Source organism: Bemisia tabaci, chromosome 9, assembly GCF_918797505.1.
Source record: "Bemisia tabaci chromosome 9, PGI_BMITA_v3".
NCBI classification, from domain to species: domain Eukaryota; kingdom Metazoa; phylum Arthropoda; class Insecta; order Hemiptera; family Aleyrodidae; genus Bemisia; species Bemisia tabaci.
This window is the reverse complement of record NC_092801.1, coordinates 1,897,081-1,913,751: the sequence shown is the minus strand read 5'-3', so window position 1 is coordinate 1,913,751 and position 16,671 is coordinate 1,897,081. Positions and strand designations below refer to the sequence as shown.

Here is a 16,671-nt window from a genome sequence, read left to right as displayed (position 1 = left end):
GAAAAACATTCGTAACATTCATAAATATATATTTCCAAAGAGGAAATTTGGCAACATTCAAATACTTATACGGCGCGGCCGTTTTTACTTAGCAAGGAAAGCTGCAGGCTGCAGCTAAACCACTGTGCGTCACCATTTGGCATCATGGCGTCACGTTGGTCGGCATACCTAACCTCAATTATAATTATATTTCTTCGTTCGTTAGGTTTGGAGTTTGGTGGTGTTACTTTTCTTTCTTTTGTGTTGTAAGTTAAATATTAATTTTGAATCAATGTTGAATCGTTCACTCTTATTGTACCCTCTCCAAAGTTCGTGTTTTTTAAACATGGTGCCTCAGTAGCCCGAGTATTTGTTTCGCCATTCATATAGAATTTTCTGTGTTCGTTGATCACGGTGAACCACGAGTCATTGCTGTTGAAATACGAATTCAAAGTCGTTCTAACCAGTCGGGCTCGTTTATTTTACCTGAAAGATTCGTGTTTTATTTAACATCGTGCCTTAGTGTTCTTAATCTTCGCCAATTCATTTGGAATTAGTGTTCAGTGATGAGCTTCATCACAGCCATTCAGGTGCATCGGCACATTTATCTTTTTTGTAAGTACCTCTCTCACAATTAGAAATCCATTCTTACAGCTTGTAGGTGTTAAGTTAGTCATGCCTAATTACATGTGACGTGAGCACAAGTGTATGAGCACTGTTCTATTTTCTCAGCAATTTCAACCGTTTACGAAAGGTGCGCTGTCGAAGTAATCTTGTCCGATTTCGTTTGATGACTCTGTATGCAAATGCAACCCAACAGTCCATTTGACTTCCTGAGATCGTTGAGCGTTTGGTAGTACCATTATGCTTTCATATGTAAACACACAAGTCATCGGGGAATTCTAATGAAGTCCAAGAATGCCGACTGTTTGGAATTGGGTAATTTCGTTTCCAAATGATCCCAAACAGTTTACTTTCGCAACGCAGCTCAAATGCAGTTGAACCTTACCTAGCCCAGCTTCCTCTGGAGATCAATCAACGTTGAATTTAAATGTTGGGCATTCATGCTTAAACATACAAGCTAAAGGATAACTAAAACTATACGAAACAATGCACCACCAGGCAATTTTACTTCCGAACGCTTCCAAACAGTTTACATAATCATCACATCTCCTAGACATATATTGTGGATTGTTGCCAGTTAGAGTTGATGCTCAAGTAGTTTATGCACCTTTTGGCTTTGACAAATGATTGTCCAATGTCACTCTAGCATTGAAAGTAAAGACGAGACCTAAGATAGCTGATCTGTCGCAGTCTAAAAGTGTGTAAACTTTTTCGGCATGGAATTAATACGAAAAGAATTGATTAACAAGTTGAAAGATACAGTTCTGCAGAATAATCTAGTACTCCTCCAGCTCTTATTGGCAACGCCATGAAAAGTTGAAAGCTAAGGGGTAGAGGTTGGAGGGCATGGTCTATTTGTTCAAGGATTGATTGTCCTCTTGCAGGCTGTATGAATGAGCCTAATTGAGATTTTATGCTTCAACAATACTCAAAACTGATCCCTAACTCTGCTCATCAGCTGCCACTTTATGTGGTGCAGACTAGTATCAAGATACTTCTTTTACCTCAAAATCAATGCATTGCATTCTGCAGACATCGGTTTGCCACAGTGCTCAGTTTGAAAGTTATTAGAGCCTGTGCCCGATAAATTGGCGGTTGTTTACCTTCTGTCTGTCAGAAACCCCAATGCTGTAGTTCAATAGCCATTGAGAATTGACTGCAGACAACGCTGCTGCTCTGAATGGAAACACCTTAGAGTACATAGAGTTGTAATGCAAATGGGAGAGCTGGCGCCATGTTCTGCTCGATGAATTCCGAGCCCGGTGTGCGCCGAGTCCGGGTCGCTTTTTCGATACATTTTCGATTCAAAATGGCGGTGTGGAATACGTGGTAATTCCTATCTCCTTTGTTGCTGTTGTTGTTGTCATCGGATGGCCGGGTACCCGTGTATCGCAAACACTTGATTATGTATCGAAAAAGTGACCCGGCGTCACACAGGAGTCTCGGAATTCGGGACATGGAAAATGCTTAAAAGTGGCGCCAGCTCTCCCACTTACATTACGACTCTATGTACTCTATGGGAAACACAAAGTGGTCTGCTGCCTCTGACAGTCAAAAGTAAACAACTTCCAATTCACCTGACATGAGTTATACTGAAACGTATCGTAATACTTAGTTTTATTTTGTTTGGTGTAAGAGTTGTGCCACAGTGCATGACTTTTCTATTTCCTTTGAATGCTGTGATTTGTTACTGGCTTGGTGAGGGAGTATTCAATTCAAAATTGTTCTGAACAGCTGAAATAGTTTGTGATATGTACAATCAGAATGTTCAGTCAGCCTCGAGGCAGTGTAGTGGTTGTAGCGCTAGCTCTATGATTGAGAGGTCCCGGTTTGATTCCTGGTCAGGCGACCCGAGTTTGATGGTCTCCAACAATGGTTGCCTGGGACTGGTTCAGTTGGAACGGAGGGGGATGGGACTCAAAGGCATGATTAGCCTTTGTGGGCTACTTGAAGAAGGAAAAAAAAAAAAAGTATTCTGCCATGCTAAGGAAGAACGTCATATGAACATTTGAGGGTTGCCAAATTTCCCTTGATGAAACATGTATTTGTGACTATATTCATACACATGTTTCTTTGAAATTTTTAGATACTTTCGATTGAATTGCGTACAAAATAGTCCGGAAAATTTGGAAAAATCATATTCACAATTATCCCAGTAAATTCGGTTTTTATAGGACGTTGCCAAGTTTCCACTTGGCAACGTCCTATAAAAACCGAATTGCCAAGTTTCCACTTGGCAACGTCTGAAGGCTCATACGGCGTTCTTTCCTAGCACGGCAGTATTCTCGATCAGTCGAAGAGAAAAGATGAGTTATAATTTGAATCACAAGCTGCATGACTCTTCCTACCCTCAAGTGAGAGAGGTAAGTTGTCTCTGATCGGCTGATGGTTTGCACAGATTTTAAGGCCAGCCAGTGCCAACACTTTTAGCCCTGACAGATAATTACATGGTCTTCTTTATTTTTTTTTCTATGTGGTGTTGTTAGGACCTTACTCAAAAACGAAGACGAACTTACTCGTCGGAAACCGCAAAAATTTCCCCTCAGGAATTTTCGGAAGAGAATGATTGGCAGTAAGTCTCTGTTTTTCCTATCCTACCGGAAAAAATTCCGTGTGAGCCTTCAAACGTTGCCAAATTTCCGTCGACAAATCTCTAATTTATAGGAAAATTTTTGAATATATTTCTCAGATGATTTTGTTTGTAATTTGATCTAAATTGTCTGAAAATTTCAAAGAAAAAAGTATCCATAACTCGTCTCAGAAATAAACATTTTACCTATCGGCGGAAATTTGACAATTCTCGAATGTTCATACGGCGTTTTTCCTCAGCATGGGCAGTATCACACGTGATGTACTTTTCTTGGAAATCCTTAAAATACGGAAAATTGCATTCTGCATAACAACAGCTTCTGTAAATGTAGGGTAAATTTCTCTTATGGGAAGGAATAATGCAAGACCTATCCGTCATTCTCCCGAGAAGATTCCAGAGGATTGATTTTATGAGTATCTGACGTTTAAAGTCTGTATTTCCCTCTTATTTCACTGCAAAAAGAAACGTCACGTCATTTACCACGGGGGCTAAAAATTTGAGAATCACTGGAGCTGGAAATTCGCGGAGACTATCAACCATCAGCCAATCAAGAGACCGCACTCTCCTCATTCTCTTAGATGGAGGGCATAGGTCGTATTCGATACATCAAACAGGTGAGATTTTATCGATATCGATTGGTTCAAAACATGAACATAGTCTCAAAAGTCAATTTAGAAATCGGAGGGAACGGGTCTTTTGTAACAGATGTTTTATTCTTTTGAGTACCAAATGCCAATGCAAAGTGAAATTGTTAGGAATTTTCTCATTTTCAACTTTTCCAACTTAAACCCCAATAGATTCGTTTGAGGTTATGCTCCATTGTTTTGAACCGAACGATACATCGAACCACTATCGAATACGGTCTCTTGCATGCAACTGGTAGCTTAGATAAGTAATTCTTTTTGTTTCGTACAAAACCGCTGAAAAAATTGCGTAACTACTTGACGCAGCTTTGTGGTGAAATACGCGTAACCTCACTTTTTTACAAAATCCCTGGAAAAATCGCATTTTTCTTTGACTGTTCACGGAAATTTAAAAATGTTCTGCAACACTGCGGTCAAAGTGGACATCAAGCGCGCAACTATTCGAACTCTGGAGAAGTCACGTGGTATCACGTGAAAATGAAGGGAAATCTTAGCTTTTCGCCCGTCTCAAATTACGGATGTCCGTGAACGGAGGTATTATGCCGTGCTAAGGAAGAATGCCGTATGAGCCTGCAGAAGTTGCTGAATTTCCTTCGATAAAATATCGATTTTTAAGGAAATCTGTGAATATTTTTCTTCAATTTTTTTTAGAGAATTTTATCCGCGATCAGATCTAAATTATATGAAAATTTCAAATGTAGATATTCATAACCTACCTCAAAGATAAACATTTTATCTGAGTTAATTTAGTACCTCACGAATATTCATACGTTTCTCCCTAGCACGGCAGTGTTAGGCCCGCATCGTTAAATGCGGAAATCAAGCGCGCAACTATTCGAACTCCGGAGTAGGTATGTAGTATCACGCGGAATTGAAGGAAAATCATGGCTCTTTACCTATCACAAATTACGGGCATCATGAATTCTATGCTTGATTCGATATAAAACTCGCGAAATTTCCGCGATATTAAGATGATAAGTGTGTGGTCCTTAATGTTCTTAACCATCCTACGGAGAATTTGCGTTTGTATCGCGTGGCAGATGAGTAAGTACGCGTAATTTTCACGAATAATAAAAAAACCTGTGGAGAAATCGCGTATTTGCCGTGCGATATTGCCTAGATTATCACGGAATTTCTCTGTTTTCGTTTGACTGTCCAAGAAAAATCCCGCATTTTCGCTGATATCGAGATGATCAGGGAGTAATTGTTTAGAATTTAGCGCCTCCGCTGGAAAAATCGCTCATTTTCTGCGAGACTGAGATGAAACGCGTGTAATTTTTTACTCCTGAGCAAGCGGAAACCAAGCGAGCAACTGTTCGAACTCCGGAGTAGGCATGTGGTATCACGCGAAATTGAAGGAAAATCATGGCTCTTTACCTATCACAAATTACGGACATCGTGAATTCTATGCTCGCTTTGATATGAAACTCCCGAATTTTCTGCGATACTGAGGTGATAAGTGTGTGGTCTTTTATGTTCTTAACCATCCAACGGAGAATTTTCGTAATTTGTGTGGCGTTATAAAGCGAATACGCAATTTTTAACGATATTACAAAACCGCCGGAAACATATCATATTTGCCTCGATGTTCCGGAGATTATTTCAGAATTTCTCATTTTTTGTTCGAAATCGCAGAAGAAATCACCCATTTACGCCGATATCGAGATGAAAAGCGCTCATGTTAATTGAGGGGTTTATAGGACAAGGCGCATAAGTGCGGTTTTTTTAAAAAAATTGAGATATTGATGATTCCAAGTAAAACTAGTCTCTATGCATATTCTGTAAAAAATTAAAAATTAGCTGCCTAATTCCAATTCTTAAGCATTCAAAAGTCAGTTTGGACTGTCTCTCCGCCTTAAGGGCCCGTGTAATGTAATTTCGAAACTTTAAACACGTATTCCTCGCAATAGTGGAAACTGCACTTATGCGTCATGTCCTCCAAGCCCTTTAAATATCACCTCACAATCACTCTCCTTTGCAAAACTGGATCTAAAATGACGAAGATATTCTACTTCTTGTTTCAGGTAAGTTCCTGTGAAGATATTTATATCTTCATCACATATCCAGCAGTTCCCAGCATTATAATTGGTGGATCTCATTGAAGAAATCAGGGATTTAGAAACTACGGGATCTCAGGATGTAACACAGGTATGTAACACATTGAAAAGCCCTTGAGCTTTCTTTATCAAATTCCCAAGTCCTCAAATGTTTCGAATTCCGGGAAACTGCTCAAATGTTCTCGAGATCCAGTGAATCGTATATTACAGGGTTGCCGCCCTGGTAGCATTGGCTCTTAAAAAAAATTCTGCAAAAAGTTGTCAAAAAAATGTAAAATACTTGTAAATTTTAGGAGTTTGTAAATTTTAAGTAGGTAAAGAAACTCTTAAAATACTCGTTTTAGGAAACCCTTTTTGAGAATTCTTTTTCATGAAAAAATAGTGTTATTTTAATTAAAAGAAAACGTAAAATTTACGTAGAAATCAAAAAATTATATCCTCAATTTTTATGGGCTGCAACTTTTCCTTTTATACTTTTCTTTTCACCACTTTTCCCCTCGTTTTTGCCCGCAGGAAGTTTATAAAAAAAATACGTAAATTAAACTTAAAATTTTTCTTCAATTTTATGTAAAAAAAGCCCCAAAAAAGGTTTTTTGGTACGAATATTTCAAGAGTTTAAGTTATTTTCAAGTGGTTTTGAAGTAAATTTTAATTTCTCATAAAATTTACGAGTTTTTTACAACTTTTCTTAACAGCCGCTGCTGCAAGGGCAGTCAGAGAATACCAGGGAAACCGCAAAATGTAAGGGAAAATATCGAAAACCTCAGAGAAAATTTGTTAAATCACCTTGATTTGCTTTCTAGAATGGGTTTGAGGTTTCAAAAAACAAATTTTGCCAGGAAACTATTTTCAATTATGTCCTCTAAACCATCTGTCATAGCTTCAATTGTGAGGGAATTTCACCAAAATGTGCCAGGGAAATCAGGGAATTTCATTTTTCAAATTCTCTGGCAAACCTGATATCAACTTTTTAGTTTCGCAATCAATCGGCTGAGGATGAAGGCACCGAACCGCGTCTTTCGCATCGTAAAAATTAATGAGTAAGCGAGGTCGAAATAATTTTAACTATAAAGTTAACCAGTTATCTTCGTTCTCAACCGTAAAGAAAATTAATGTTTTTTTTTTTTTTTTTTTTTATTTTTTTGCTTCGGAGACTTTGTAAATTCTAATTGCGTCTTGTGTCTTTTGCGCGCAATGTATTTGCATCCTGATGTAACTACTGACTTTATTTCTTCACGTATGAGTTAATTTTCAAGATTTCTTCGAGTGAAATGTGCTGTGCGTGATATGTTGACGTGGAAGCAGGTCTATTCCTCATCATGCCTTGCGGTGCATTGAGTTTTGATTACAACGCTTGAATACAACTATTCGTGTTCTGCGGATGTCCGCGTTGCATACACGAAATACTGAAGGCGCTCTGACTTTTCCTCAGCCCTGATGTGAATTACAATATTTTGAACTGTTATTAATACTGTTTCATTTAATGGTTTTATTGTTGCATCTTGAGACAACATTTGGAAAGTGGGAATTCAAAACAACCTGAATGCCATTTGATGTTGTTGAGTTTATGGATGAGTTGGGTCCAAAATTTACACAAATTTCGAATGGGGTCAAGAATTTGAGCTCCAATGAGTACCAGTAAAAGACTGAGGGGTTTTCCTTGTAAATACGTGTACCTAATGAAAGTATTCATTGGTGCAGGGTTGCCACAGTCAGGGAATACCGGGAAATGTCAGAGAATTTAAAAAAGTCAGGGGAAACCGGGAAATGTTAGGGAAAATGACGAAAATGTCAGGGAAAATTTGTTAAATCACCTTTATTCGCTTTTTAGAATGGGTTTGGGGTTCCTAACAACAAATTTTGCCTGAAAACTGCTTTCAATCGTGTTTTCTTAATCACCTGTTATATCTTAAATTGTCAGGGAATATCACCAAAATGTGTCAGGGAACCAGGGGAAAATCATGAAGTTTCATTTTGTAAATTTTGTGGCAACCCCGTATGACAAGAAGCTAGTAGTAATGAAACTTTTGAAATTTCTTTTGTTCAGGATTCCAAACGGATCAATCGAAATCAGCAGAGTACGCGTATGAAAAAGCACGCAGCCATCCTCAAGACAGACTCTCAGAAATCGCAATCCTTTTCAATATTATGAACAGTATCCAGGAATTCCATATTTCGTCGTTTTTCTGACGAAATTTTGTTCGTCAGCACTATTTCCCCCAAGTTTCGAAGTTCTTTCGTCCAGGATTCCTAATGGAGCAACCTGAAACGAAGTTCAGCTCCGGAGGAGCACTCACCACTCCTCAAGACAGAATTCCAGGAATCGCTCAAGATAGAATTCCAGAAATAGCTCAAGACAGAATTCCAGAAATCGCATTTTGCGTGACAAGTGAAGAAGATTCAAAGGACACCATCCTGGAGGCTAGTCCCTTCGTATTCATTAAGTGTGAAGTAACTGAGCCGGGAGCAGAATCTGTATTTGACACGGAGTTCACCGCTCATACACACGCCTTCAAAGATGAATTTGCAACTTCTCCAAGTGGAGAAAAAACCTTAATCACACAGCCACAAAGAGACGTATTTTCTCCCGATTCTCTCATCGCTCTTTCTACCAGGATAAAATCCGAAGAAGATGAAGAAAATGAAAATTGGACCGACCAGCTACATACCAGTATCGATATTAAGAACGGAGACCCTCTGAATACTGATCAACTTGAAAATACTTCCGTCGGAAAAGAAAGCGGACACGATTTGGAAAACGAGTTTTCCAATCGTATCCCAATCACACCCTGGGTAATGCTAGAAAGCGTTTTGAATTTATCTGAAAACCCATTGGGAAAGACACTCGAAGAAAAAGCAAAATCTGTTGTTCAAAACGAGACCAACAAGAGCCCTCCGATGACCCCGTTCCACGTAGACTTCGTGTCGATCAGAGATGATACTCAGATGAAAAACAAGCCGTACGGTTGCACTCAGTGCTCGGCCTGTTTTGCTCGCAAAAGTTCTTTGAAGACACACATTCGAATCCATACCGGGGAGCTACCGTTTAGTTGCCATCACTGCCCCGCTGCTTTCGCGCAAAAATCTCGTTTCAAGCAACATATCCGAAGGCATACCGGCGAGAGACCATTCAGTTGCAACCATTGCTCCGCCCGTTTCGCCCAGAAAGGTAGCTTAATACCACACTTGCGAAGACATACCGGCGAAAAACCATTCGGTTGCAGCCATTGCTCCGCTTGCTTCGTCAAGAAAAGCGATTTAAGCAGACATGTGCGAACGCATACCGGCGAGAAACCATTCAGTTGCAGTCAGTGCTCAGCCACTTTCATTCGGAGAGATACTTTGAACGAACATGTGCGAACGCATACCGGCGAGAAACCGTGCAGTTGCAATCAGTGCTCCGCCACATTTACCAAGAAGGGTGATTTATTGAGACATATTCGAACGCATACCGGCGAGAAACTATTCAGTTGTAGCCATTGCTCCGCCTGTTTCATCAAAAACCAGGATTTAACGAGACATGCCCAAACGCATGCCAGAGAAAGACCATTCTGTTGCGATCTTTGCTCCTCCTCTTTTGTTAAAAAATCTCATTTGGATAAGCACATGCGAATACACACCGTCGAGAAACCATTCAGTTGCAATCTTTGCTCCTCCTCTTTTGTTAAAAAACCTCATTTGGATAAACACATGCGAATACACCACGGCGAGAAACCATTCAGTTGCAATCTTTGCTCCTCCTCTTTTTTTCAAAAGTCTCATTTGGATAAACACATGCGAATACACACCGGCGAGAAACCGTACAGTTGCAGCCATTGTTCTGCCTCGTTCACTATGAAATGTAATTTAACGATGCACATCCGAACGCACACCGGCGAGAAGCCATTCAGTTGCTGCCATTGCCTCGCCTCCTTCGTTCGGAAAGAGCATTTAATACACCACATTCGCACACATACCGGCGAGAAACCATTTAGTTGCGGCCATTGCTCCGCCTGTTTTGCCCATAAAAGGTCCTTAATGGTACACGCTCGAAAGCACACTGGTGAAAAACCATTCAGTTGCAGTCAGTGCTCTTGTTCTTTTAATCGAAGAGAGCATTTGAAGGAACATGCCCGAACGCATACGAGTGAGAGACCGTTCATTTGCAGTCGTTGCCCTTCCGCTTTTAGCCTGAAAGCTCTTCTGAAGGAACATATGCGAACGCATATCGGGGAGAAACCATTCAGCTGCAGTCTTTGCTCCTCCGCTTTCCGCAAAAGAACCGATTTGGAGAGCCACATCCGAACGCATACGGCTGAGAAACTATTCAGTTGCAAGCATTGCGTGGCGTCTTTCATGCATAAAGGCGGTTTGAAGCGACATCTCCGCATGCATGGCGAGAGACCGTTCAGCTGCAGTATTTGCTCCTTGTCTTTCCACAAGCAAAGTATTTTAGAGATACATGTCCGGACGCATAATCTGGTGGAGAAGCGATTCAGGTGCAAGCATTGCTCGGCGGCTTACATGCATAAACATAGTTTGAAGAAACATCTCCTAACAAATCCCGGTGAGTAACTTCACTGATCACTTCTCACGTGTTCACTTGCATTCATTGCCCGGTCTCTTTCGGTCAAAAAAGTATTTTTTAGAATTATGTCCAGACGCAGACCGGTGACAGGGTGTCTACAAGTCCAGAAAGAGTACTGATTTTTCAAGGGCGGTTCGGAAGTACTGAAAAAGTGCGGAAATTCCGCTAGAACGTCCGGAATTTTTCATTTTTGTCGCAGTTTGAGAGAGAAATTCAGAATGTTGAACTTTCTCGAATTTCGTTAAATGGGGGTACTGAAAAAGTACTGAATTTTTCCGTCGAGGAGGTACTGAATTTCTCGGGAATGTACTGAAAAAGTACTATAAAAGTTCTGATTTTTGGTCGGTCTGTTTTAGTAGACACCCTAGGTGAGAAATGGAGCACTTACAGGAAGTCAGTACCCGGCGTCTTTTAAGTAAAAAATTCATTTAGGTAGTAGTAGTAGTAAAATATTTTTATTTTAAAGCGGTGCTTTAGCATCTAAGGCCATTTACACCTCTAAAGAAGGCAGTAACAGTAATAAATTTACATGGAAATATCAGTAAAAATACAAAAGGGTTGAGGGGAAAGGTTAAATTTTGAGATTAGTGGAGCGCATAAATTCAAAAAGTTTTACAGGATGAGTATTCAGAAGTAAATTTTTAAGAGAGGGTAAGGGGTAGGGAAAAAAACGTTTTCGGGTATCTTTATAAAGTGGGCAACTTATAAGAACGTGATCTACCGTTAAGGCAACTTTAACAAACGCATCTCGCGTCGTCTTCCAGACAAAAAAACGTAACCAGGGTTACCGTTCATTCTTGGGTTGCAAAATTGGACGTATTTCTGTCAAACGGAACTATGAGCATTATGACGTGAGCCCTGTTATGCATGTATTCTTATGAGTCTCAGGGCTCATGTCTTAAAGTACATAGTTCCGCTTGATAGAAATACGTCCAATTGGCTCAAACAATGGGTCAGTCGCGCTGGTCACAGAATCGTATTTTGATGCTTGATTCTTGTACATAAGCCGAAAATAATAAGATCCGTCCAAACCGCAACTTTTTACGTTCAATATTGACCGAGATATCGCCCAGTGAAAAGTCAGTTTTTGACGTCATCCCCCGCGGCAGTGACACCCTTGGCTTCTTCCTCTTTCGTTCGATCAGTGATGCAGAGGGTGCAACGCAAAACTCCAACGACGCGACGGTAAACGTAAACAACCTGAGGTGAACTGTCTGATCACCTAATCTCTTCGCGGCGAGTGCATTATCTCCTGATAAGAAGATCTTTAAGGGGTGAGTCCGTCTGTTTTTGGAGTTTGTTTACGTTCAACGTCGTCAGAGTTTTGCGTTGCACCCTCTGCATCACTGATCGAACAAAAGATGAAGAAACCAAGGATGTCACTGCCGCGGTGGATGACGTCAAAAACCTGACTTTTCAAAGGGCGATATCTCGGTTAATGTTGAACGTAGAAAGTTGCGGTTTGGACAGATCGTATTATTTTTCGCTAATCTACAGGAATCAAGCATCGAAATACGAGTTTGTGACCAGCGCAACTGACCCATTCAATTTTTTTCAAAAAAGCACCTGTGCACGGAGAAAAAAACCTCGTGCGCGAGACCCGAAGTTTAGGTCATATGGTGATCTCCTTGAACCTCCCTCAATCACCATGTGAACAAAAACAGGGCCTCCTGAAAAGAAGTTGTTCCAGGAACGACAATGAATACGGCCGTCAATGATGGTTCCCCAGGTAACCTTCTCTTACGAAATGAGTAAACACTAAGGTTTTGCTTGGGCAAAGGAGAATTGCCCGAAAATCACTTCTGTGCCCTTCCGAAGAGTGGGAATTTACTTCCAACTAACTATTTCCTCCAATTGAATTCAACATTGATACATTTCCCCTCGCAAATTGCATTTTTACCGGGAAAATCTTGGGCATTTCTAACTGAAAATTTCATCGATTAATCCTCAGATCTCATGCAAAAATCTGCTTTATTTTGAAAAAACATTACACACGGAGAAAAAAACTTCGTGCGTGGGCAGGCCCGCCACATCCCATCTCGGGCCCTGGTACCAGCTAAGAATATGAACTATGCAAAACGATAATCCGGGTATCGGAACTTGGCTGTTTTGAAAACGCCTTCAAATGCGGCGTGATACCTCACGCATTCCGGAGAGTTTAAATAGTTGTATCATTGCGCCGTAAGAATGTGACGGAAGATTTAAATGGAGCTAGCCTTCGTGCACGCGGGGCGTGTCGATTTCCTTTGACATTTTTGCAGTGGTGAATGCATAGCTGAAGTGCGCTCCAGCTAGAATTGTATTTAGCAAATGGGTGGTTTTTCTGCGAGGATTAAAAATAAACGAGTGGTACGGAATATAACAAAAGAATTTGAACTACGCAAAACGATAATCCGGGTATCGGAACTTGGCTGTTTTGAAAACGCCTTCAAATGCGGCGTGATACCTCACGCATTCCGGAGAGTTCAAATAGTTGTATCATTGCGCCGTATGAATGAGACGGAAGATTTAAATGGAACTAGCCCTCATGAGCGTGGGACCCGAAGTTTAGGTCATGTGGATCTCTGAAGTTTTCGGATTGAGCATCTGAACACTTCAGGTCTAGCTGTCGTAGTTCGGATCACACATCTGAAACTTCAGTTCTTACATCTGAAGTACTTCGGTTTTCACATCCGAAAAACTTCGGTTCTCACATCTGAAGTACTTCAGATGTAAGAACTGAAGTTTCAGATATCAGACCTGAACTTCGGCAGCTAGACCTGAAGTGTTCAGATGCTCAATCCGAAAACTTCAGAGATCCACATGAACTAAACTTCGGGTCCCACGCTCATGAGGGCTAGTTCCATTTAAATCTTCCGTCTCATTCATACGGCGCAATGATACAACTCCTTTTCATGAGGCCCTGTTTTTGTTCACATGGTGATTGAGGGAGGTTCAAGGAGATCACCAACATAGCTGTTGAGTTAAACCGGAGAGATCCCTTACGACTTTGGCCATGCCTATGAATTTATTTATTTACTTTTTCTGTTCATCCGCCTCGATAATGCTAACAGGGTTGCGAGCCTAAAGTTGAGGGGGCTCCGAAGTAAATCCTTAGCTAGGAAGAATAAAAATACCTAGATTTCGATAAAAATCCCAAATCCTCAGATTTTTGAAAATCCGTAGGTTTGGCAAAAACTATCACCGGGGAAAAGAAGTCTCTTAGATCTAGATTTCAGACGCTTAGATAGACAAGAAAAATACTCTTGATTCAATCGGATCTTGCTTGAATCAAGAGAAAATCCTCTTAAATTAAGAGGCTTGGCTCTCGATGCAAGCAAAACTCCGATTGGATCAAGAGAATTATTCCTCATTAAATTTTTCACAGGTCTGGACTCTGGATCCAAGAGACTTTTCTCTGTAAATTATCGTAGACACTTGCGTCATTCGATGTATCGATTACTTTTGTCGAGTCGAAGCTAAAATTGAAGATGAACGAGCTGTTTTCCCCTTACTTTTACCTCATCCGCAGATATCCGTAGATTTTCTGGAAAATCCCTAAAACCCTAGAAATGTTGAAAAATCCCCTGTCTAGAGATGAATCCTTAGACTTCAGATCACTAACGATCAATATCAGACTCTAAGATCTTTCGAAGTATGTTTATTCGTTTATAAATGAAACAATACGCAAATAAAACTTTTACAATTTTTTTTTTTTGAAAAACTCACAATTTCACTGATTGGTGACCAATTAGTAAAAGTGTGAGTTTTTCAAAAACAATTTAAAGTTTTAACACAACTTTTACTGCTTTTTTTTTTTTTTTTTTTTTTTTTTTTTTTAAAGAAAAATTCGATTGTTTTATTTAAAAACAATACGCAAAGAATATGTAGTGCGATCCAGCTCACTTATTCCTTTTCGATTTACCTCTGTCCAGGGTGCCAAACGGTCAATTCCACAGCGCCCGCCCCGCAGTCACTCTCAGCTGAGAGAATAGTCGAGGAAAGTCAATCCAAGGGTCCAAGTGAAGCCACTATACCACAAACGAGTCCGGAGGTCGATGATGAAGCAATCGTCGAGCTAGAATGGACTCCCGATGATCCACGCAGCCAGACTCCTGAAGGTAACGTAGCTGATGCCACCAATCACCGCGTCTCAAGAAGGGATGCGTCTCTCTGCGAAGCATTTGATTCGGGAGAAATGCCCGAATCAAATTTCCCTTCCCAAATTCCGAGTCCAAAAAAAGAAGAGCTGGACGAGAGGGATGATAGTTCTGCAGACCCCTTGCTAACCAGCATTTGGATCAAAGATGAGACCTCTTAGCACATACCAGAACACAGATCCTGGGGTTTTTATGTGGAAACTGGCTACGGCAAGACTAGAGTGCCTTTATGGGGAGAGTTTAGACAACTCGATTTATGTAGCTCCTAGGGCCCAAAAGGGCGACAACGTGAAAAACGAAAATCACCAGAAAAGTGCCGCTGCCAACATATATGTTTAAAATATTAAACAATAGGGCCGACAGCGCATTGAAAACAAGCGTATTTAAAGGATTCAGACTTTGAAACTGAGAAAATTCATGCGAAATTAAAGTTGTTTACATGCTTTTATAATTTTTGATCAGTGTACCTGCTCTCGCAGTTTAAATTAGAACCACTGGATAATTCGAGCTTATAGGTTGGCTACCATTTTGGGCCCCAAGAGCTACATGATCTGATCAAACCTAACCTCCAAATTTTCGAGTTGTCCATACTCTTCTTTAAGGTACTCTAGGCAGAGTGGAGTGCGCATTAACAGCCTGGAAATCGCGACCAAGACAGAAACGAAACGTTCAAAAACATTCCCCTGTCGGAGCTACGCGCCGTCCCAAATTAAACGGGCATCATGATCCGACAAATAATTCACCGGTTTGGCGTGATCAGTGAATGATTTTGCAGAGGTTAACAGTTTCATGTGAGGGCCAACCTTGCAAATTCATAAGATTTGCCTGACTTGATCTGTCTCACTTAAATTGGAGTCGTTTCTAAAATAGTCTCGGAAAATTTTCGAGCCTTTAAATTATCTATTCATTTAAACTGTTAGCAACTAATTATGGGTTTTGGAACACTGCGGATCAGGTGGCAATAATCAAGAAAGGTCAGTTCACTGTTGACTATCTAGGTAATGTCAAATTTTTAAGTTCTGCAAAATTTATCAAACATAAGGATCGTCCGAAAATTGAAACAACAAGTATAAAAGCAATATCAAATTTAAAAATTTTACAAAATGACAGCACTTTGCGTTCACATTGTCTCTTTGTTTGACCGTCTGTGCATTGTCTGCTGTGTAGGAGGTCAATGCCGACTGTGACGATTTATTTTTAGTTTTTTAGTCCATTACTCAGGTTTTTTCAATTTTTTTTGAATTTTTTTTTTTAACATTATTGACACTTGTTATTTCACCATGCACAGCGTGCGATTTAGGAGTAAACTTCGAGTTGAACTAATCTTGCATTACTTCTTGACTTGGAGTGGCCGGTCATCATTTTTTGAGGAAGCGACTTGATGCGAGTTTTCTTTCTCCCAGGAACATTTAAGGAAATTTTAGTTTTTCGCGAACTCCCTTCGAGTTCTACAATTACGCTATTTAATTATAAAAGTGTGTGAAATATTTAAGATTCTGAGTCGCTTCCCAGAGTCACCCTACGATTTTATCTAAGCTCCAAGTTTGTACAAGTCGCAAGAGCCTGTCATCATATCCCATGTAGCAGAATTTCAAGATTGATAGGGATTAATCGACGGTGCAAGTCGGCAATCACATAACTCGGTTTGCGACGTCGCAGACTTCCAATCATACTTAATTTTTTAAACGGAAAACTACTCAACGGCAATTCTTTAAAACGGCCGTGATTTTTCCTCTCTGTGCGAAGAAAACTCTGCAAAAACTTCAAGGAATGATATCAATTTGTTCTCCTTTAAAAAAATAACATAGAGGCGGAGATTTTCAGACACCGCAAACGAGTTATGTGATTGCCGACTTACACCGTCGAAATAAGTTATTTACAATCAATTCATTGTCAATTAGTTGCTATACATCTGACAATTCTTTCTTTTTTGTCTATTGACTTGACGTATAAAATAGGGCACACAACTTACTTTCTGTTTAGAAATTTCTGCATTTGTGCCTACTTGAGCGTCAAATTCTTTCAACTCCTTAAATCTGTGAATGAAAGCTTCTTTTTCATCTCTTTTGGT

At 40.2% G+C, this 16,671-nt stretch overlaps 1 protein-coding gene across 1 annotated transcript; it reads left to right on the top strand.

Annotated features, from left to right (window-relative positions):
• The first annotated feature begins 144 nt into the window (after nucleotides 1-144).
• On the top strand, nucleotides 145-15,318 carry LOC109038247 (uncharacterized). Its single transcript, XM_019053254.2, has 4 exons — nucleotides 145-594; nucleotides 5,862-5,985; nucleotides 7,942-10,440; nucleotides 14,376-15,318. The coding sequence occupies exons 3-4, from the start codon at nucleotides 8,148-8,150 to the stop codon at nucleotides 14,759-14,761; spliced, it is 2,679 nt and encodes an 892-aa protein (XP_018908799.2). The 5' UTR covers nucleotides 145-594; nucleotides 5,862-5,985; nucleotides 7,942-8,147; the 3' UTR covers nucleotides 14,762-15,318.
• The last annotated feature ends 1,353 nt before the right edge of the window (nucleotides 15,319-16,671 follow it).

Excerpts from the sequence above, each read along its gene's own strand:
- LOC109038247 (XM_019053254.2), top strand. The coding sequence starts at position 8,148 with ATGGAGCAACCTGAAACGAAGTTCAGCTCCGGAGGAGCACTCACCACT. Across the intron at positions 10,441-14,375 it reads ACATCTCCTAACAAATCCCG|GGTGCCAAACGGTCAATTCC; the intron begins GTGAGTAACTTC and ends ACCTCTGTCCAG.